Source organism: Carica papaya, chromosome 1, assembly GCF_054855325.1.
Source record: "Carica papaya isolate Zhongbai chromosome 1, ASM5485532v1, whole genome shotgun sequence".
NCBI lineage: Eukaryota > Viridiplantae > Streptophyta > Magnoliopsida > Brassicales > Caricaceae > Carica > Carica papaya.
This window is the reverse complement of record NC_142309.1, coordinates 15,500,882-15,520,084: the sequence shown is the minus strand read 5'-3', so window position 1 is coordinate 15,520,084 and position 19,203 is coordinate 15,500,882. Positions and strand designations below refer to the sequence as shown.

The window sequence follows — 19,203 nt, the reverse complement described above, 5'->3', positions numbered from 1 at the left end:
AGATTATAGCCAACGTGGATATATAACTGACCTAATATGGAAATAGAGTTGATTCATTACTCATAGTGGTAGCTGCGGATCTCCTCCATCCTTAGTAGATATATATTATAACATTTTCGTACAGAAGTCGGTAAAAGACTTAATAAAGCACAAACATTTACTAGAATAGTTATTGATATGCTATGGTGATTTTGTATAATGGTTCTTCAAAATTATTCTGATCTTATTATGTTCCAAAGATATAAGTATTTGGAAATCTAATATTGTTAGATTTTTTAGGATTTGATGTGATATTAGGAATAGATTAGTTAGAAAAGTATAGAGCAATATTCGATTGTAAAAGCAAAATTGTAACCTTGTGATCTTTGAAAAAGAAATAAAATCTATTGTTATTACTTTTCCTAACAATTGAATAAACAGGAATATAGGTGCTGATTCTGCTGTGTGTTCCATACCAATTGTTTACAATTTTTCAGATGTCTTTCTCATCGAACTTCCTGGTCTGCCTTCCCTGTGAGAAATAGAGTTGCTAATTGAATTGCTGCTCGGAACCCAACCAATCTCAAAGCCCGCCTATCATATGAGTCATGCTGAGCTTGCAAAGCTAGAAAATCAGCTTTTTGAATTAATTACCCGGAAGTTAATCTGCCCTAGTCATTCACCTTGGAGCACTCTAGTATTGTTCGTGAAAAAGAAGGATGGTTCCCTCAAACTTTACGTGGATTACCGGGAGTTTAGTCGAGTAACAGTTAAAAGCAGGTACGAAGACCTCTTTGATCAATTGTAACGAGCCACGATCTTCTCCAAGATTGACCTTAAGATGGGATACCACTAGCTAAGAGTCAAAGAAGAAGATATTTTAAAGATCGCCTTCTGGTGTAAGTACAGTTTATACGAATTCAGGGTAATGTCGTTTGGGAACCAACGCCCCTGCAGCATTCATGGACCTCATGAATAGAGTTTTCTGGCATGCACTAGATCAGTACGTCATCGTATTTATTGATGACATCTTAGTGTACTCCAAGAGCCTGCAGGAACATGCAGTACACTTGTCTGAAGCGTTGGAGACCTTCACTGGAACCAACTGTATGCTAAACTTAGCAAATAATCCTTTTGGTTGGATCGAGTTTCTTTCTTCGGTCATGTAATTTTGAGTGGAGGAGTTTATGTGGATCCATCAAGGTTGAAATAGTAATCAACTGTAATCCGCCCACTATCGGTGATTCATTGAAAGATTTTCTAAGATTGCTGCTCCATTAACCTGACTCATCCGAAAAGGCGTGCCATTTGTCTATAATTATGAATGTAATGAAAGCTTCATTGAATTATGAATGTAATGAAAGCTTCATGAAATTGAAGCGTCGTCTTACCTCTACTCTTGTATTGATCCTCCTTGATAATATTGGAAGATTTTTCGTCTACTGCAATGCATCTCATATTGGCTTGGGGTGTGTTCTGATGCAGCATGGGAGAATAGTCACTTATGGGTCTCGATAATTGAAACCTCTTGAGTGAAACTACCCTACCCATGATCTGGAGTTGGCAACCATTATCTTTGCTATAAAGATATGACATCGTTACCTGTTTGGTCATATTTTCGAGATTTACATTAACTATAAGATTTTGAAGTACATCTTCTAGCAAAGAGAATTAAATTAGAGATAGAGATGCAAGTAGATCTCCTATAGGACTATGACTGCAAGATCATCTATCACCCCAGTAAAGGAAATGTAGTCATTGATGCACTAAGTCGAAAGGAGTCCGTAGTGTTGGCCCAAACCATGGCCTCCAATTGGAAATTAATGGATACTATGCACTCACTCTGCCTCAGCTACTATCGCAAAGGCACCTATCTCACTCAGATCTGAGCTCTACCGGATCTCTTCATGAAAATATAGGAAGCTCAGTCCACGGACCCGAAACTCACCAAAAATCTAAGTAAGTTCTCTTCTGATGAATTTTCTTATTTCAAGATTTCAAATGATGGATTGTTTAGATTTCATAATTAAATTTAGGTTCCCGTCACTGTAGGGGCGGATGTTCTTAAGACTGCCCAAGCTTCTAAGCTATCCATCCATCCCGGGAGTACCAAGATGAACCGAGACTTGAGCATTAATACTAGTGACAGGGAATGAAGAAAGACATAGTCGACTACGTCTCCCAATGCCTCACTTGCCAGAGAATTAAGGCAGAACATCAAAGATCCGACAATTTGTTACAAGGCCTCCCAATTCTAAAATGGAAGTGGGAGTATGTAGCTATGCATTTTCTCATAGGATTGCCTAGGACCTATTCTAGTCACAACGCTATCTAGGTCATCGTTGACAGACAAACCAAGACCACTCATTTCTTATCCATCAAGACCACTTACTCCACCACTAAATTAGCTCGCCTTTATATTGATGAGATTGTTTGACTTCATGGTCTTACCTCGTCTATTGTGTTCGAACGAGATCCTCGATTTACCTCCCACTTCTAGGATAACTTTCAGTAAGCTCCAGGGTCTGGACAGTATTTCAACACTGCTATCATCCTCAAACGGATGGTCAGTCGAAATGTACAATTCAGACATTGGAAGACATGTTGCGTGCTTCCATCCTTAACTATAATGATCACTAGTATGAGTATCTTCCCCTATGTGAATTTGCTTATAATAACAGTTATCATTCCCATATCAGCACGGCTCCGTATGAAGAATTGTACGGTAGTCCTTGTCATTTTTCCACTTGTTGGAGTGAAGTCAAAAACCAGTGTCATTTGGGACTAGACTTCATCCAAGAGGTTATTGAGAAGGTTGCGATCATCCATAAGAACTTGGCTACTGCCTAAAGCCGTCAGACGTGTTATAGCGATAATCATAGGCGACCCTTGGAATTCGCCATTGAAGACCAGGTTTTCCTCAAGATTTTCCCCTACAAGGGGAAGATGCAGTTTGAAAAAAGAGGAAAGTTAAGCCTTCGTTATGTGGGACCTTTTCAAATCATTAAGCACATTGGACTCGTGGCGTAACCCTTACTCTACCCCAAGAGTTTACGGTTTTACATGATGTTTTTCACGTCTTGATACTCAAAAGGTACCACCCTGACCCTTCTCATATCATTCCTCACAATGAAACGCATATACAAACTGATATGATGTATGAGAAAATCTACATGGAGATTCTTGGGTGGACCGACAAGGTCTTGCGCAACAAGATGATCCCCATGATAAAGGTACAGTGGCAGCATCATACACCAGAAGAGGTGACATGGAAGTTGGAAAGCAAGATGACGGAGAAGTTTCTAGGCTTGTTTGAGACAAATTTGTGAACAAATTTTTTCTAAGGTAGGGGGGATGTAAAGCCCGCCCAACACTGTGCTTAATTTATTCAGAAAACCCTATTTATTTGAGCTTTTATGCCACATTGAACTCATTTAATTTACTTCGCATATTATTATCGTAATTCATGAATTATACTGATTTTTATTTATTTTGATTTTATTTAACTTTAGTTAATTTTATTTTTTCTAGTCTAATTAAATATTTTTTAAATGAATTTCATAAAACAAAGAAACGAGAGAAAGTCTAGCGAAAAAATCCTGTGGGAAATGGTTGCCCGTGAAGCCGCCCATGCGCTGTGCGTGCACACACACGCACAGTAGGTGCGGGACGTGCACACGGGTCAACCCTGCGCACGTCTTGTCGCGCGCAGGCAGGCCGTCCGAACAGTAGGTCTGCACGGTTAGGCCCCTGCGCGTAGTAGGCCCACGTGGAGCGCCCAACACGCCAAGGTTCTACGTACACAACAGGGTGGGCCATGCGCCTGCAGGCTAGCCTGCAACGCATCAAGCGGGGAGGCCACTCTGCCAAGTGCACAAGCCTACTACGCGCATGCCCTAAGTGCGTAAGACTATTCACGCAGGCCTGCTGCGCGGATGATGCGCGCACATTATGCAATTCCAGTCCTGTCTGCGCACAATATGATGCATGCACAGGTCTAGCCCCATGCCTCGCGCGGATGGAACGTGCAGACTGTATGCACGTCCTGTGCCTATCACGCGCGCACATGGGTGCAGTCCAAGCTCGGGCAGTTCCTCTCCCACGGGTGTTTTCCCGCAGTATTTTTTTCACTTTTGTCTTTTGAGTTAAAGTTTATTTCCAGTAGTTACATCTTTTTATCGTTTTAAACTCCAAAGAGAAGAAAAACCCCCATGTCTTACCATTTTATTTGTTGGTCACAGAAGAAAAGTGGTTCTCAATTTCTTGAAGATTCGACCCTATTTACCACTATTGCAATTTTGTTTTATTGATTGAATAGAAATTTGGTTTTAGTGGATTTGACACCCATCACACCCCCTATAGAAGTTTTTCCTTAGTTGTCTTCCATAAACCTTGTAAAATCAAAGAAATTTCATTATAATATTTCATAGACTAAAAGTCATTCTATCTTCAAAGTTTTTTAGCTTGTACTTTACAGAAGATAAAGATGCCATATGAAAACCCTAGATTATGTACAAAGCTAAAACACAAAGGGAAACACTGTTGTGCCCAAAACACCACCACAAACAGGAACCACCATTGCAAGTAAACATTGTTGCATGTCAGAGCAGAAAACAGCCACGTTGTAATGCCAAACACCGCCATGCACAGGAACCAGATACCACCACACTGCTGCGTGCAAGAGATAACCAACTACACTTTGTGCATAAATACCACTATGTGCAGGGGTAAAAACTGGTGATATGTCTTTGAACAAATCGTCGCACGTAGATGTCATTGCTGTATAGAGAAGAAATCAGTGTGCGCAATAAATAAAAACTATCGATTTATATTCATGCAAATCACTATGCACAGATGGGCGATTGCATAGAAAAGGGACTATCGTGCGTAAGGGACATAAACCACTAGTCTGTCTTTATGCAAATCGCCACATGCAAATGCCACCACCGCACACACACTGATTAATTTTCAAATGTCTAGTCTTTGCCTCCTAATTCTGCTATATCGATACGAGATTAATCTTTTTTCTCTCGGTTTGAAAGTATCAAAGAGAGCAACAATCAATCTTTTGCTTAGTCAACTACGAAGTTTCAAGAGGAGCAACATAAATCCTAGCCGTCGACGACGACAACTTTCTTCCTCTTCTTTTTTCTTTTTTTTTCCTTAGACAACATAATCACTACTTTTCTGTTCTTTTTTCTTTCCTTGCTTTAGTACCAATTTGTGAAAATCAATCTCAATTACGCATACAATCATACAAACTAATGAGTAAAAAAAGAAAAATAAGATTTACGTAGTTCAGCAAAGATGCTTATGCCCACAGGTAAATTGAGAAAAAATTTTCTACTATGATAAAAAATAAGAATATATCAAATTAGTTAACTTGTAAATAATTATATATTTAAAATAGTATAATTTTTTTAAATATTTCTATAATATTTACAAAATATACTGTAATATTCCTAAAATATATAAAAATATTTTCAAAATATACCCAAAATCAAGTTACCTCTTAGAGAACATGTCTAGGTATCCATTATTGTGAAGAAAATGATTCTCATATTAAAAATATTGGAATCAGCGAATCGTTTAATGGTAACAACAAAACCGATGAGGGTACGAACTCATCACATAGGACACTTACACCCGTATGGGTCGTCTTGTGATCAGTTTTTGAAACCATAAACCATGCCGCTGAAGAAGGGGAATGAAGCGGATCCTTGCATTGCCCAACAACTCTCGCGGTCTCGCTTTCCTTCCAACTTTGTCTTCGGGGTCGCCACTTCTGCTTACCAGGTCTTGTATTCTCTCTCTACCTTTCTCTCTCTCTCTCTCTCTCTCTTCTTCTTATATTCATACATATATATATATATGTATATTTGTCAAGTTTAAGGATGCATGTTGATTTTGTACTTGCAGAGATCTGGTTATTTCCTTTTTTGTTCACACGTATACATGTACGATTTGGGTATTTCGTTTTTTTGCTCTGTTGTAGTTTTGCTACAGATTCTTTTCTTTGTAGAAAAAGACAATCAAGGGCTAGCGGGGAAATGGTTTTCTTTTTAATGGCTGCTAGAGATGGTCTTCTGAATACATCATATGTTGGCTTTTGTAGTAAAAGTTTCTAGCAATTTTGACATCTGAAAGTTAGCACGAAATCTTGCACTCTACTACTGTAGATTGGTTGTTTTAATTAACGCTTAGCTAATAATTGTGGAGGAGGTGTACATTTACTTCATTGAACAACTCAAGGTTGATTTTAGATTGAAGGAGGTTGCAAGGAGGGTAGTAAGGGTGCCAGTATATGGGATGCCTTTACACATATTGAAGGTATTTGCCTTCTTTTTCTTCTTCTTCTCCTCCTCCTCCTACTCTTCCTAACAAATCTGACTCGTGAGAACTTATTTTGTTAGGAAAAATTCTTGATGGAAGCAATGGTGATGTGGCAGTGGATCATTATCACCGATACAAGGTCAGTAATGATTATCTGAATGGTGAACAACTTGCAATTTCTCTTCCATTTTTTCATCTTGCAAGGAATTTAATGTTTGCTTATACAGAACACCAAGCTTGGTACGGGCATATTAGGGACATCTCTTTTGTCATGTTTTTCCTTTCCAGGATAGTTTGGCATGGAGTGGGAAGGGGGAAACCAGCGTGGGTTGAGAGAAGAAGGGATTTTGGAATTTGATTTTACTATTCAGTTATATGTTTGATGCTATTCATTTCATGGCAGCTGGACCATTATGTTGTTCAGATTTGGCTAAAGTTTGTTGCTGAAACCGAAACTTTTTCTTCTGGAAAATATTTTTTAGGTGTCAAATATATGTGCCTTGAATTATCATGGATATAGATTAGAGTTTTGAGCAAGTTAGATGCAAGAAGCAATAATTTTATTTCTCTTGGGTGGTGCACTTATCCTTGTATCCATTTTTTACTAGATTTCAGAAGGTCCAACTTTGAATCTGTTTGGGTTTCTTTTTTCATCCATCCCTTTGTCTCTATCCCGTTTCATCTTATAAAAACCATCAGTTGCACTACAGCTGCTTACAGAACAAGGATCATTAGTACACATTTGTGGAAATTCTCTGTTCATTACTATTTTGTTAAATCATACACATTAAAAACAAAAAATTTGAAGATGATACATTATTGCTGTATTTTTCTCTGCATTTTCCAAGAAAAATAGCTTATCAGATCAAGATCGATAAAAATTGCCATCAATACTGAGATAGATTTGTATAAGTATGGAATTTGAAGTATTTGTTCTCATTCAGCTTGTTATTATTTTTCATTTTCTCCAAGATTATTTTCTCAGTTCAATGCTGAATACACAGGAAGACATTGAGCTCATAGCAAAGATGGGATTTGATGCTTATAGATTTTCGATATCATGGTCTCGGATCTATCCTGGTACGTCCAAATAGTAAGAGTCGAAAAGCTTAACAATAGGGTCTTTTTCTATTCATTAAAATAGTCAACAATCATATATTGACACCATTCAAGTGAAACAAAAGTTTGCCCACAGTATATATTTGCTTATGAATTCTTTATTCACAGGGAACCAACTGTATATATTTCTGCTAGATGAATATTGTTACTGATACAGTAAATAAATTCTGGTGGTTCTCCCAGTGGCCAATGACTGGAAAAGTTCGCTGCTGTTTTCATGTTCTTTTCAGTCAGGAATAAGCTTTCTGATGTAGAACTTGAGAGTCAAAGATTACATCCAGAACTCCATATATATATTTAGCATAGATAATCCAAAACCCTAAACAAATCCTTCATACCAAACCTACAATTAACCTGTAAATGAGAATTTGGGTGATTGGGATGAAAGAAACAAAAATGAATAAACGCCACAAGATAACTTGATAAGTTAATTCAATTTTTGATGCAATAACAAGAATAAGAACTTTCATTTGTCAAAGTTCTATCAAAGGTAATGAAATTCATTCAATAATCAAAATTTACCATATTACATTAAAAAATGAGATATTTATAGGATAAAACACTTAGATTTTGCCAAAAGTTCATAATTATATGACCTAGAAAAATATGAATAGAATTTAATTATTTAAGAAATGACCTAAGAAAATATATTATTAAATGACCTATAAAAACATAGTATTAAGTGATCTACAGAAACATAATATTAAATAACATAGGAAAAACGTGGTATTAAATGACTTAGGAAAACATGAATAATATTTAGAAAATGACCAAAATGATCCTGCACATTCATTCTAAATTCTACGCACATATTTGGACGAAATTAATGATTTTTTTTTGGCTCATTTGATTCTTCAAACAGTTCACATGTGTTAAGTTTTTATTGTATCCATCTTTGTATAAAACCTTGGAATGTATGTTTTAGTTTCTTGACTTGATACCTTGTGATTGGACTAGCTGGCATTGTAATCTCTTCTTCATGCTTCTCTTTGTGTCCCACATCATTTTCTCATTCTTCAAAATGATTGATTCTCGAATTTGCATTCATATCAAAAGGAGAAAGATCATAAATGTTAAAAGTAGCGGACTTAGAATACTTAATAGGGAGATCAATCCAATGAGCATTGTTATTGATTTTCTCCAAGACTTGAAATGGTCCATTGCCTCTTGGATTTAGCTTTGACTTCCTTTGTTTTGAAAACATTTCCTTGCGCATATGTAGCCAAGCACAATCTCCTAGTTCAAGTACAACTTGTTTTCACCTTTTATTAGCCATTTGAGTATAAACTTGGTTCTTCTTTTTAATATGCTCATGTGCCTTCACATGGATACCTTTAACTATTTCAGCTTTTTTCTTATCATTTAAACTAGAAATTTCATTTAAAAGTAATGACATAAAATCCAAAATAGTTAATGGATTAAAATCATACACAATTTCAAAAGGTGAAAAACCTGTACAATAATGAATAGTACGATTATATGCAAACTCAATGAATGACAAATAATCTTCCCAAGTTTTCAAATTCTTACCAATAATAGCACGCAACAAAGTTCCCGAAGTTCTATTGATAACTTCACTTTGACCATTAGTTTGTGAATGACAAGTACTAGAATACAAAAGTTTAGTTCCTAACTTACTTTACAAAATATTCCAAAAATGATTCAAGAACTTAATATCACGATCAGAAACAATAGTCCTAGGTTTACCATGTAACCTTACTATTTCTCTAACGAACAAATCAACAATGCTTGTTGCATTGTTGGTTTTGTTACCTACCATGAAATGTGCCATTTGACTAAACCTGTCAATTACAAATATGCTATCTTTATCTCTTTTAGTTTTAGGCAAACCTAATACAAAAACCATAGAAATGTCAGTTCAAGGTTGAGTAGGAACTGACAATGGAGTGTATAAACCATGCGGTTTGAATGTAGACTTAGCTTATCTACATGCAATACAAGATAAACAATGTTTCTCAACATCCCTACGCATGTTTGGCAAATAGAAATGTTTAGTCAAGATGTTCAAAGTTTTATGCACACCAAAATGACCCATTAATCCCCCATTATGAGACTCGCAAACAAGCAATTCACGTAATGAACATGTAAGTACATACAATTGTTTTCCACAAAATAAAAATCCATTATGCCTAGAAAACTTATCAAATGCAGCATGTTCACAAGCAGCATAAACATTGCAAAAATCAGAATCAATAGCATATATATCTTTGAGTTGCTCAAAACCTAATAAGTTAGAATTAAGTGTAGAAATTAAAACGTACCTTCTAGATAATGCATTTGCCACCACATTGTCTTTACCTTTTTTGTAACAAATCACATGGTAAAAAGTCTCAATGAACTCTATCCATTTTGCATGCCTTTTTTCATTTTCTCTTATCCCTTTAAGTGCTTGAGGGACTCATGATCAATATGAATGACAAATTCCTTTAGAAGTAGGTAATGCTGCCACACTTGCAGTGCACAAACTAAAACATATAACTTCTTGTCATAAGTAGAATAGTTCAATAATGCTCCATTTAACTTTTTGCTGAAATATGCAATTGGATGTTTATCTTGCATCAAAACAACTCCAATACCTATTCCAGAGGCTTCACATTCAATTTAAAAATTTTTAGAAAAATCTGGTAAACAAAGAACAAGTGTAGAACACAATTTGTCTTTCAAAGTTTTGAATGCATGCTCTTGCTATTCTCTCCATTTGAATCCAACATCCTTTTTAACTACTGCAGTTAATGGAGCAGCAATAGTTGAAATTTTTTTCACAAATCTCTTGTAAAACCTAGGCAGCACGTGAAAACTGCTCACATCAGACACACTTCTAGGTGTTGGCCATTCTTGTATAGGTTTCACTTTGTCACTCTTAACCTCCACTTCTTTTGCACTAACAACAAACTCTAAAAACACAACTTAATCAATACAAAAAGTACATTTCTGTAAGTTAGCAAACAATTGTTCATTTCTCAAAACTTTTAGAACAGTTTTAACATGTACAAGATGATCATTCAAAGACTTGCTATAAATTAAAATATCATCAAAATAAACCACAACAAACTTTTCAAAGACACGCAAGATATGATTCATTAACTTCATGAATGTAGTAGGTGGATTAGTTAAACCAAATGACATAACCATCCACTCCTACAAACCATATTTAGTTTTGAATGCAATCTTTTATTCATCATTTGGTTTCATGCAAATTTGGTGATATCCACTTTTCAGATCAATTTTTGTAAAAATATATGTACCATGCACTTCATCTAACATGTCATCTAATCTAGGAATAGGATGATGATACTTTATAGTGATTTTATTAATTGTACATCAATCAACACACATCCTCCATGATTCGGCACTAGCAACACAAGAACTGTACGTAGACTCATGCTTTCCTTTATATACCATTTTGTCAAGAATTCATCCACTTGCTTTTGGAGTTCTTTTGTTTCTTCTGAATTACTCTTATATGTTGGTCTATTAGGAATTGCAGAATCAGGAATGAAATCAATTTGATGCTCAATATCTCTTAGAAGTGGTAATTCATTTGGCATTTCATCAAGAAACACATCTTCAAACTCTTGCAGTAAAGAAACAAACATGCTAGGCAGATTTGGATTAAGATTAGTCTTAGAGAAATAAATATCTCTAAACTTAAGCACTATCAAAGTTCTCTTGCTTGCATAAACACTCCTAAATTCTATTTCTTTTGAATACAAACTCAATTTATTTTCACTCTTTTCTTCTCTTATTGTACTTTTCTCTCTTGCACTCCCCTCTTTCTTTTTCTCACTAGTGCAATCACTCACCAATGGGCTATTCCTTTTTCTCTTTTCTTTTCCAACCTTTTTTCCCTCATTTCTTTTGCTTCCATCACTATCCGAATCCCCATTAGAAGTTTGTATCAGGTTCATTTGATCTTTATACACTTCTGAAGAAGATAATGACACAAGTATGAAATATCTGCCATTCAAAATAAGTTAGTACCTATTATTGTACCCATCATGTATGGTTTTTCTATCAAACTGCCAATGTCGCCCTAACAACAAGTGACTAGGTTGCATGGGTAATACATCACATAATACTTCATCAACATATCTCCTAATGGAGAATGGAACTACAACCTGCTTAATCACCTTCAGTTCTCCACAATCATTTAACCATTGTAACTTGTCAGATCTTGAGTGCTTTTCACATTTCAAACCCAATTTTTCTACCAAAGTAGTACTAGCCACATTTGTACAACCCGTCCATCAATGATCACGACACAAACTTTTTCACTTATAAGGTATTTTGTATGGAACAAATTTTCCCTTTGTTCTAAACTTTCATCCTTAATTGCATATTAAGAGCTTGTCTAATAACTAATGATTCTCCATAGGTAGCATACTCAATGTCATTATTACAATCTTCTAAAGGTAGCATATTATCACAATCTGAATAAGATTCAGACTCAACATCTCCATTGTTCCTAATAAACATGACTTTCTTATTTGAACATTGTTAAGCAATATGCCTCACTCTCAAACATCTGAAACATTTAATATTTTTATGTTATTAGTAGATATAGATCCAAAAGTATCTTTAAAGTACCTTTAATAGATGATGAGGTACCTTTATCTTTGTTTTTGTTGAAATCTATACCTTTTTCCTTAGAACTAAAGCTTTTCTCCTTGACCTTCTCCTCTTTCTCAGGCCACTTTAGATTCCAATTGCTATTAGAACCAGAATATGACCTTGATGTTCCCTTACTTTTCAATTGCCTTTCTACTTTCATGACCATGTTAAACATCTCCTCTAACTCAACATAGTGATGTAATTGAACTATATCAACAATTTCTCTATTCAAACCACTTAGAAACTGTGCTATGGTAACTTCTTTATTCTCTTCGATATTTACTTGAATCATGGCTATCTCCATTTCTTTGTGATAATTTTCAACTGATTTAGACCTTTGAGTGAGCCTTTGCAATTTCTGATGGAACACTTTATAGTAAAATGATGTAACGAACCTTTTTCTCATGATAGCTTTTATTTGAGTCCAAGTGATGATGGGTGTCTCTCCAATACGTCTCCTAAAGATGAGCAACTGATCCCACTAAACTAAAATATAATAACTAAATTCAATGACTGCCAATTTCACATTCTTCTTCTCAGAGTAGTTATGACATTCAAATATCAACTCCACATTTCACTCCCATTCTAGATGAGCTTCGACATCATTTCTATCTTGAAAAGAAAGAATTTTTATCTTGATAGAATTAATGTTGCTGCCCCTCCTTTTGGGTTTTCTTTTTACCGTTGACTCTTCACTATCTTCATCTACTTATCTTTCTATCTCGTCATCATTCAACATATTTTCTCTTTTGCTATTCTGCCTCCTTTAATTAGTACCACCTTGTCGGCCTCGAAGATTATCTATATCACCTTTCATGTTGTCTATGTCCTTATTATGTTTTCTTAAACTGCTTTGGCATTGCTTATAACATAATAAACTATGTTATTCATGGTTATCTTACGCTTCTTACTTCCAAAATTTGATATGATGTAAAACCTGTAAGAAAAATATTTTAGAGAATATTCTTCACAACATTCCCTTGTGTGTTTCACTCTTGAATAGATTTGTTACTTTTCTCGTGTTTTCACTCAGAATTTTGGCTTTTATTCTCTTCTAAGCTCACACTCTCTAGTCTTTTACCACTCTATTTTCTTCTTCAAGTTGTACTTTACAATTGAAAACAACTCAATCAATATAAACAAGTAGCTGTTTACGTCACTTCAAGGAATCCTAATGAAGAATTAACACTAGATGCAAATTAGATAAATAAGAACGGAATCTAAACACATGGATTAAGGTGGATGTGTTTATGTAAATTAATTAAAGTAACTAGGATGCAATTAGTTACTTGTAGTATAATAGAAACAAGAGATATATGAAGAAACAAAACTAAAAATACGAGAAAATGATTCTCGATTAATGATAATAAAATTTAGATCACTCCCAATGATAAATCTGAATATACAAGCCTATAATTTATTCCCAATGTAAGTTACATTCTAAATATTAAAAACTATGCTATTGTGAGATAATATATGTGAAATGGATACATTTTAACTAAGATAGAATTGAAAGTTCAAGAAACACACCTGATTCTCAAAGAAATTGATAAGTTTGAATTTGCAATAGAACCCGATTCTAATATTTCTTTTCTTCATTTTCTCTTTTTTTTTAAAAAATTTTTCTTTTTATTTTTTTTTTAATTCGGCTAATAAGAATAAAATATGAAAAGATAAAGAACACTAAATTAAAGAATAAGAACAAGGTGCAACAATGATTAAAAATAATAAGAATAGAAGTTGAATAGTTTAAACAAACAAGAACAAGGAGATAAATTTAGATAAATCAAACACAAAGAATACCTAGAGATTTATCGAATGCCATAGCTTTGATATCAAACTGATGCAAAACCCGATGATTAAATATTATATCCAGAACCCCACATATACATTTAGCATAGATAATTCAAAATCCTAAATAAATCCTCCATACCAAGCCTACAATTAACCTGTAATTGAGAACTTGGGTGATTGGGATGAAAGAAGTAAGAATGAATAAATGCCTTAAGATAACTTGATAAGTTAATTCAATTCTTGATGCAACAAGAAATATAAGAACTCTCACTCGTCAAAGTTCTACCAAAGGTAATGAAATTCATTCAATAATAAAATTCTATCATATTACATTGAAAATGAGATATTTATAGGTTAAAACACTTAAATTCTGCCAAAGGTTCATAATTAGATGATTTAAGAAAATATGAATAGAGTTTAATTAGTTAGGAAATGATATAGGAAAATATGGTATTAAATGATTTAGAGAAAATATGATATTAAATAATTTAGGAAAAATATGGTATTAAATGACTTAGAAAAATATGAACAAAATTTAATTATGTGGGAAATGACCAAAATGATTCTAGACATTCATTCTAAATTCTGCTCATACATTTGGACGAAATTAATGATTTTCTTTGACTCATTTGATTCTTCAAATAGTTCACATATACTAAGTTCTTGTTGTATTCATCTTTGCATAAAATCTTAGAATACATGTTTTAGTTTCTTTGCTTTATATCTTTTGACTGGAGCAACTGACATTGTAATCTCTTCTTCATGCTTCTCTTTGTGTGCCGCATCACTTTCAGTTTGTAAATCTCTCCATTTTTCCCATATTTTGCTGGACCTTTCCCTGTGTCAGTTTTTCATATGTGGATTGCAGTTGAACCAGAAAAGAAGCAATTTAATGAGCTTATTAATTTTAATTTTTATTGGAAAAACTTAGAAAAAATTTGAGGTTTAAGAAAATATTTTTCTTCTACTATTCATTTTTCTGAATGGAAACTACATATATTTTTTTAAAATTTTAAAATTTATTTAGTTGTTGAAATTGGTAATCTACTTTTTAAAAACATAGAAGTGGAAAAGTTTTAATGCAGCCTGCTTTTGACTCTTCAGAAATCCTTTGTTTTCTATATCTTTATTCTTTAAGTGGAAAACTTAGGAAATTGAAAACCAAGGGAAACCCCCTTTTAAACTTTCAAGCATGACCTTCGAGAAACAAATGTTTTTTGGAAAGTTGATTTTCTCTAAGCACTCTCTCACTCTGCTTTTGTTTTCTTGGAAAAGTTCTGAACACATTCTTAGTTTTACAGAACTGAATGCACTATCATGTGCTGTGAAAATATAATGATGTTTAAGTTCTTAAAAATGATTGCAGTGATGGCCATTCATGGACTGCATGTATAGCAACCGTTTGTTTTATTCTTTCAAAGTAAATCTTAATGGCTAAGTATTAGGATCTAGGTTTTTCTCCAATAAGGAGAGAAGTTTTCTTTAGAAAGGAAGGGGACAATACAAAACACAGATCATACATCCAACTGAAGGGCATCAAGATAAAGCAAAAAACATAGGTAGCATATAGTAAAATGGAACCACGGGTGATCATGTGACTATTGCTTCCCAATTCCTGTGAAGGACAATGAGAGAGATATCAAAGAATTTTCAAGTAGCCTTGATCCTTAAGGATGCCAAAAAAGCAATTTCTCTCATAACGGATCAATCGGGAAGGATCAGTTATAAAAAATCTAATGGTTAAAAAAAATCCAATGGTTGCTTTCTAACCAAATTGTCCATATGCCTGTGAAAACACTCCTTGCCATAAAGGCCATGATTTCTTTTGCATCCATATGCCTTCATTGTTGGAACATATAAAACATTACAATGAAGGAGGTGTTATTCAAGGTAAGATAAATGTGTAAGATAACCTTGTCTATAGCTCCGACACCACCTCACATCAAAGGAATAGGTGATTACGGGTTTCCACTACGTTACAGCACATAACACATATGTCTGTAGACAAGCTCGATTAGGCCTCCGAATATGCAATAACTTGTTGCTGTTAATTGATTCAGAAATGTGGTCCACACGAACACCTTCAACCTTAGAGGGAACTTTGACTTGCCAAAATGCCTTGGAAAAGGGAATATGGTAACAGTGAGAGTGTTTGGTGATGTAGTCAAAGGAGATATAGGTGCAAATATCCGATCTAATCTAAAGCTTTTACTTTAAATAGTTAAGAAGTGAACTTTCTGTGTAAGAAATGATGGCACTTTTGGAAGTAAGTGGATGTCAACAATAAGATATAAGGGAGGGCAAGCTAAAAAGAGGATAGCATAGCATGCTTGTTTATTTGGTTATTTATTTATGTTTTTTAAAAACTACACTTATAATAACCAAAGAATATATGTATTTGAACTCACTAAATGCATTTCTCTCTCCCTAAAATTCTCTCTACTCCCCCAAAACTTTTCGGTCCTTGGTCGGCCATCTTGGTCGACCAAAACCCATAAACTCTACATGAAACCGTTCGGCAGAAGGTTCTTAGTCGTTGAGAACAAATCATTCGATTTGGTACGTGAAGGAACCAAGGCGGACGGTGTTAGAATAAGCGAGAATGGGCGGGGTTTCCGCATGTCCATTTTCGTGAACCGAGAAGAGGAAGTTTGGTTTATGAACGCTTTGGAGGAATTTTGGTGGAGACAAAAGCCAGGATTTTGGGCTAAGCACTTAGAAAAGAAAAGTTATGAGCTTTGGCTTTTGTATGGGAGAAACAGAAGAGGGGAATACTTGTCACTAATTGTGCAAGGGAACAGGGGAGAGGATGGTGGGAGTTGATGACTGCAGCATTTGAGCCCAGGCGAGAATAGTTACTCTGTGGAAACTAAACTCAAGGAGTACGATACCAAGAGGCCCTTGAGGATCTCTTTCAATGTCCACACTGCATGTCACCGATAGATGTCACAATGGATGCAGGCGGTAATCGTTCTTACGTGACGGCTTTGATGTCTGGAAAGGGAGAAGAGATTCGGGTAGGGCAGATGAAATCCGGGCTCCATATGAAGCTGGTCGACTCAACAGTAAAATCTCGGGTTAATAAGGGTAATTTTGCAAACAACAAACTGGAGTATCGAGGTAGAACTAAAGGAGTGGGTTCCAAAGGCAATTTGGGTCGGGTCCAGACTGAAAAGAGTGGAGCGGGTGAAAAGAAGAGGTATACTTGGAAAGAAAAAGGAAAATAGGCTGCGGATCAAAATGGTGGCCCAATTTCCACTTCAATTTCTGTCCCGATAGGAGGTGATATCAGGTTGGGTACCGGGTCGACTCGATGCGAGCCTTCGGGGTCTAAAGATAAAGAAGGTTGCTTCCTTGTTGTGACAGAGAGAAAGGATGTCTGTGGTGATATCGAAGGTTTAGGGATTACAGTATGTGGGCCGTATGATGAAGGGTGCATCGGAGAAGGAACCTAGAAGAAGGTGTCAGAGACTGAAAGAGTTGAAGATGATTTGTGGTCGGTGTTCTCGACTTATGAAGAGTTTGGTGGCAATGAACTTGCTTTGGTCGAAGTGGTTCGGGAAGGTGACAGTGACAGAGAACTCGAGTTAGCACTGACAAATGAAGTGGAGCAGGAGCCGGTCTATGCGAACCAACAAGAAATTGAAGAGATTCTCCATATCAGCCTGGATGAGGTTAATATTGTCCCTGGAGATGAGGCTGGCTGCTCCAGTAGGTCTTCAACAACGTCCAGAAATTTAGCAAATTGATGGGAGTATCCTTGAAAGGTATGGAAGATTTAACTTTTTTCTTCTTTTCTGAGGTTGAAAAAAGGAAGCTACTAAAGAAGCAGGAAGGGTCTGCCCGGAGAGAGAAGAAGAAAGTGCACGTTGGGATGCATAGAAAATTAAAGAAGTTAGAATCAACTGTAAATTATGATAGCAGAAAGAGAGGAGGGTCGGAGGCAGGTTTGGAAAAGAGTTGTGCTTAATGATTGATAGAATCATCTCCTGGAACGTGAGGGGGGCTAACAACAGAGGCAAGAGACTTGTTATTTGCTGAAGTATGAAAAAATGGAAACTGGCTGCGGTGTGCTTGCAAGAAACAAAACTAGAAGTCGATGATTCCGATATAATTTCTACTTTGTGGGGCATCAAAGACTTGGGGTGGCATGCGATCCCTGAAAAAGGGGCAGTGGGTGGTTTAGTGATCATGTGGAGAAATGATCTGGTGACTAGCTTAAGGATTCTTGAAAAGGACTGCTCGCTGTCCATTGTCTACAAAACCTGTAGGGGCAATGATGAATGGATGTTCACTGAAGTTTATTGCGGAGGGAACAAAGAGGAAAAAAGTAAGTTATGGTACGAACTTGATGATTGTAAACAGAACTGGAGTGGTAATTGGATTATTGGTGTGGTGATTTTAACATGGTCCTGCAGAGGGAAGAGAGCAGTGGCATTGGCTTCTAGGGGGCTGATGCTGAAGAGTTCAAATCTGTGTTGGACCTGGTCTAACCAGAGAAGTCGGTCTAGAACTGGTCGTTTCTTTCTGTCAACAAATCTTTTGATCAATTTGGGAGGTGTGATCCAGAGAACGTTGCCCAGGCTTACCTATGATCATTTCCCATTTTGGCTTGAGGCTGAAGGGATTAAATGGGGTCCAATTCCTTTTCGTTTGGAGAATAGATGACTGGGGGATGAGAAATTCTGCAGGATGGTGGAAATTGTTTGGAATGGCTGCATTGTCAAGGGTTGTGCTAGTTACAGGTTTGCTTACAAATTAAAAGAATTGAAAAGATGCATTAAAGAGTAGACTAAAGAAGAGCTTGCAAAGGAGAAAAGTACTTTTCATTCTAGTCTGACTGAGATTGAAGCTTTGGATAGAATAGAAGACCTGTACGGCCTAAATGAAGAGGAAAGGTTTAAAAGAGGTTCTTTAAAACTCAAGGTGGCTGCCCATTTGAAGACTGAAGAAATTTCTTGGAGGCAGAAATCAAGAGAAAAATGGCTGGCTGAAGGAGATAGGAACACTAAATATTTTCATGCCTTGGCTACTCGTAGAAGAAGATGCAATTATATTGGTGAAATGTGGGATAAAAACATTAAGATAAGGGGAATAAGTAAGATCAGGGAGGCTGCCAAAGATTTCTTTTTCAAACTGTATGGGGAAAAATGCATGCTGACCGACCTACCCTGGATGGTTTAGTATTTAACAGAATTTCCGGTGAAAGCAGAATCTGACTGGAAACAGATTTTACTGAGGAAGAAGTTTGTGTTTGAAGTCTTGCAACGAGAACAAAGCACCGAGTCCAGATAGTTTTAACATGAAATTCCTTCGGAATTTTTGGCCTCTACTCAAAGGGGACAT

At 35.8% G+C, this 19,203-nt stretch overlaps 2 protein-coding genes across 2 annotated transcripts in view; both read left to right on the top strand.

The window, feature by feature from the left end:
* Positions 1–2,131: 2,131 nt before the first annotated feature.
* LOC148270360 (uncharacterized) lies at positions 2,132–3,308 on the top strand. Its single transcript, XM_088214415.1, has 3 exons — positions 2,132–2,250; positions 2,850–3,005; positions 3,074–3,308. The coding sequence occupies exons 1-3, from the start codon at positions 2,132–2,134 to the stop codon at positions 3,306–3,308; spliced, it is 510 nt and encodes a 169-aa protein (XP_088070541.1).
* Positions 3,309–5,545: 2,237 nt separating this feature from the next.
* BGLU42 (beta glucosidase 42) overlaps positions 5,546–19,203 on the top strand; it is a 54,042-nt gene continuing 40,384 nt past the window's right edge. Inside the window, exons 1-4 of the mRNA XM_088220444.1 lie at positions 5,546–5,775; positions 6,243–6,309; positions 6,393–6,451; positions 7,317–7,392. Coding sequence (XP_088076570.1) covers positions 5,668–5,775; positions 6,243–6,309; positions 6,393–6,451; positions 7,317–7,392 — 310 coding nt within the window. The 5' untranslated portion in view covers positions 5,546–5,667. The remainder of the gene's footprint in view (positions 5,776–6,242; positions 6,310–6,392; positions 6,452–7,316; positions 7,393–19,203) is intronic.